This window comes from Epinephelus moara, chromosome 17, assembly GCF_006386435.1.
Source record: "Epinephelus moara isolate mb chromosome 17, YSFRI_EMoa_1.0, whole genome shotgun sequence".
Taxonomy (NCBI): domain Eukaryota; kingdom Metazoa; phylum Chordata; class Actinopteri; order Perciformes; family Serranidae; genus Epinephelus; species Epinephelus moara.
Window position 1 is genome coordinate 20,784,063 of NC_065522.1, and position 4,326 is coordinate 20,788,388.

Consider the following 4,326-nt stretch of genomic DNA (forward strand, 5'->3'; position numbering starts at 1 on the left):
ATAGGATCAGATTCAACCCTGAACTTACCCTGCTCCGGAGCAGGATAGCCGTTCAGAGTGAGTTACCATGGTGATCTACCCCGATAAGAACTGAACCGGCTTCATGAGACCGAAAACCCAGGGTTAACCCTGAAGTTACCTCGCTAAGACAAAATCCTGCTTCGTGATACAGGCCCCTGCTGTCACTTTGAAGCTGATTGACTGGTCTTAATACAGCTGTCACTTTGAAGCTGATTGACTGGTCTTAATACAGGGAGTAATGTTAATTAATAATTACTCAGTTCTTGTCCACATGTGCAAGGGTATATTTTAAAATGTAGCTTTTTCTGTGTCTTTTAGCCTTTAAGTGCTGACATGTAGACACATAATACTACATTCTTGGCTTGAGATGTCAGAGTGTGCACTGTTTGTTAGGCATCACAAATGAGACAATTTCGTGCAATGGCAGACTGGTTCTGACCTTGTTGACTATGGAGCTTTTTTCCTATCTTTATTCAAGAGAGTGATATATCAATTTGAGAGCATTATTTATTGATTTCACATTCATATTTTGTAATATTGTCCCTCAAAACCCTGCCCTCGCACTCAAATAGCCTCTGCTTGCGCTTAGATCTACTGTTTCTGCTCAAACTGTGTGCTCACACTGACTTCCTGCTCCAGCTTCAGCTCTTCTCCTCGCGCTCAAGCTGCTTCTGTGCGCTCGTGGAATTTCTGCTCTCAGATTTTTTCCGCCCTGCTCTTGGATTTTTTGTGTAACAACCCTGTCAAAATCCCCCAACCCATAGAATGCCAGGTTTATTGTTGACCAATGAAATGGTCCCTGCCTCCTTGCGGGCGCGCTTGCTTTAGTTTTAGAGCATCCTGTCTGGGCGGGTACTCTTTAGCCGGGTTCATCCACTCCTGCACTCCAGGGCTTTATAAATGTTCTTCCCTTGCTTTCTTTTGGACTTTTGGAATAAAGGGACTGTTAATGTACACAGGTGCACCTGTACTTTTCTCAATTGTGTTTTGCATTTTTCATTTGGACATAGACTTTTTTTCTAACACTGCACGTGTGGACGGAAATCAGTAATGTTTGTAAACACAATAGCACAAGTGATCAAACCACTTTATGAGCTCACTTTACACAGAAGCCAGACAAAGAAACAGTCAATACAGACACAGAATCAAATACTAAAATATCATTTCCACACCTTCAAATCCTTCACAGCTTGGAGCAGCTCATTCAGCTCCTTCTCTCTCTTCTGGAATCTCTCCTGGACTTTCTTTTGACTCACAATCAGCTGTTTCTGAAAGACATTGTCAGTGCAACAGTAAACGTCTCATTGTGAAAGGTTTTATTAATACAATTACTGTGTTCTCAATATTTACATGTCTTAAAGTAACAAACATATCAGTGTGTTTGACTACAGATCTGTATTTTTCTCTGTTTTTTAACAGTCTACAGTTTCATGTTCACTATGTCTGCTATGTTGTTGTTTCTACCTGTTCCTCAGCCCTCTCTGCTGCAGCTGACACCGTACCATGGCCTTTATGCTCATCTAAAACGCACAGATAGCAGATACACTTCTTGTCTGTCCGACAGTAGACCTCCATCAGCTTGTTGTGCTTTGTACACATCTTTTGCTGCAGTGGGATTGTAGCTGACACCAGCTGGTGCTTCTTCAGCACAGGAACACTGGCTGCAGTGGGATTGTAGCTGACACCAGCTGGTGCTTCTTCAGCACAGGAACACTGTGGTGAGGCTTGAGGTGAACTGGACAGTAAGATGCCAAGCACGCCAGACAAGACATCGTGGCTTTGTTTTTGCTGGTCCCGTGGCAGAAGTCACAGGCGACGTCTGCTGGTCCGGCACAGGCTGCAGCAGGAGAAGCCAGCTGGGTGGCGGTCCTCTTTATCATCTCTACAACCTGGGGATGATGGAAATAAAGGTGCTGATAAATATTGTACCATCTATTACCAGACAAAAGTAGAACGAGAACAAAATTACTCACTGGAGAGAGTATACTGTATACGTCTACCAAGGTTTCAAAATCCTCTCAATCGATTATTCATACTCCAAAAAATTTTGAAGTTTGAAGTTGAAAAAAAAAGTCTTCAGCTGGATCTGTAGCATCATCATAATGCACATGTTCACGGACAATGATTGTGATTGGCTGATGGCATGATATTTAAAAACCCTGCACAAGGATATTTGTTCAAGTGTCAAGTGAGTCAGAGTCATGACAACTTACATACATCATCCATCATAGGCAGCGGTGGAAAGTAACTAAGTACATTTACTGAAGTCACTACTTCACAATTTTCTAGTAGTACTTGATGCTGTTGTTGTTGCTAAAGTAACATTTTAATTCACGACTTTTAGTTCTAACTAAAAGAGTATTTCTATTCTGTGGTATTACTACTTTTACTTAAGGAAAGGATCTGATTACTTTTTCCATCATTGCCCACAGGTGAAATACCCTGACATTTTGCATGTAGTTGCACAAGTCATTTAAGGTTAACAACAGCAGTGTTGAAAAATGTTCTGCAATTCAGCCACCAATAACAGGCAAGCTAAATGACATGTAAATAACGTTTATATTGATAAAGATTAAATAGGCAAACGTTTGTAGAAATAAGCGTGGTTCCTGCTGATAGCATATGATATAAAAAAACCTGCTTTTACACATTTCAGGCACTATGAGCCAAAATGGCCACATGGTGTCGCAATAAAAAATAATCTTGAGATCTAAATATGAATTTCACTCCAGACATACTGTAACATACTGTATTGTGGCCGGAAGTTAACTTTCCAGTCATTATTTCTACCACACTTGTACTTTACCACATAATCACCTCAGCCAGCATGTTGTTCCTCCTCAGAACAGGCCTCGGACTGAAGGTCTCCCTGCACTGAGGGCAGCTGTACTTCCCCTTCTTCTTTACCTCGTCCCAGCAGCACTCGATACAGCTTTTGCAGTAACTGTGTCCACAGGGAACGGTGACAGGCTCCTTTAACAGGTCTAAACATACTGAACAGCAGAACTGACTCTGGTCCAAGTCAACGCCTCGCTCCGGCTGCTGCTCCGCCATAGTGATGAACTGCATGTAAAGAAAGGCGCGCTTTTTAAGTTCCGCTTTCTCTTAAGAGGGTGGGTGGGTGTGTTATTCCTCTTTTTTTTTTTTAACCTTTATTTATCCAGATACTACATCAAGTGGGCCACTTCAAAAATGACTGAACCCAAATGAAAGGAGGCTGGAGCACTCGATAAAATTTCAGAGCTTTTAATAAGGTGCAAACAGACTGACGTTTTGACGCTACTGCGTCTTCTTCAGACTCTGACGCTACTGCGTCTTCTTCAGGTTTTGACTCTGAAGAAGATGCAGTAGTGTCGAAACATCAGTCTGTTTACACCTTATTAAAAGCTCTGCAATTTTATCGAGTGCTCCAGCCTCCTTTCATTTCATTATAATCAAGTTTAGACAAGCAATGTGAGAAAGAAGCCAGAGTGTCACTCAGAGCAGATGGAGGTCTGTAACAACCGACCAATGTAAGGAAGACTTCTTTCGACACTTGTACTTTTACAGCAAGTATTTCATACTGTCTGCACAGTGATTGTGAGAGTAACACACTTATATTAAACTTAGTTTTTGCATAAATAGCAACCCCTCCTCCTTTTTTGGGCCTATCAGTGCAAAACACATTATATCCATTTATGTAAATATCACTATCCGAAACAGACTTTTTCAGCCAGGTTTCAGATATTACAATTAAATCTGCATCGGTTGACTCAGCCCAGATCCTTATTGAATCAATTTTTGGAAGTAAACTGCCAACATTAAAATGTATTATACCCAGACCAGGTGCATTTTTCAGATCTAGTGTATCAGATCTGAGTATCTAAACACCTAAGGCCTATATCTGGGCCAGGATTTAATTTCACATTTCCAGATATCAGCAAAAGTAAAACAATCAAGGATCTCAGTTTAGTAACTTTAGACAACTCATTTTTTGCATTGATTCTGCTGACAAAATCTGACACAGCATTTTCTGATAAAACAAAGTAGTCTTTCAAAAGTAGGATACTATATAGATAGTGTTTGATTCCAGAGTTGTTTGTTGGTAAAATAGTACTCAGTACATGATTGTGATAGGACACTGTGTCCACAGCAGTTATAGAGGATGCTATCTGTGGTGAGTGCACCTGATAGAAATTTGAGTTACTTACCCAGCTCTGTTCACAACAGAGTACAATGAAACAGTATATTGCAAGTAGAAACTTCATTGTTTTAATGTTAAGCTACTGGCAGATCTGCTGCTGCGGCTTAGGCTGGTGACAGGAG

The 4,326-nt window shown here is 40.9% G+C and overlaps 1 protein-coding gene across 1 annotated transcript in view; it reads right to left on the reverse strand.

Annotated features, from left to right (window-relative positions):
- Positions 1 to 4,326, reverse strand: part of LOC126404502 (E3 ubiquitin-protein ligase TRIM47-like) — a 45,183-nt gene extending 40,857 nt beyond the window's left edge. The window contains exons 1-2 of the mRNA XM_050067769.1: positions 4,212 to 4,326; positions 2,839 to 3,084 (exon numbers count right to left, since the gene is read on the reverse strand). Of these exons, the coding sequence (XP_049923726.1) occupies positions 2,839 to 3,084; positions 4,212 to 4,268 (303 nt within the window). The 5' untranslated portion in view covers positions 4,269 to 4,326. The remainder of the gene's footprint in view (positions 1 to 2,838; positions 3,085 to 4,211) is intronic.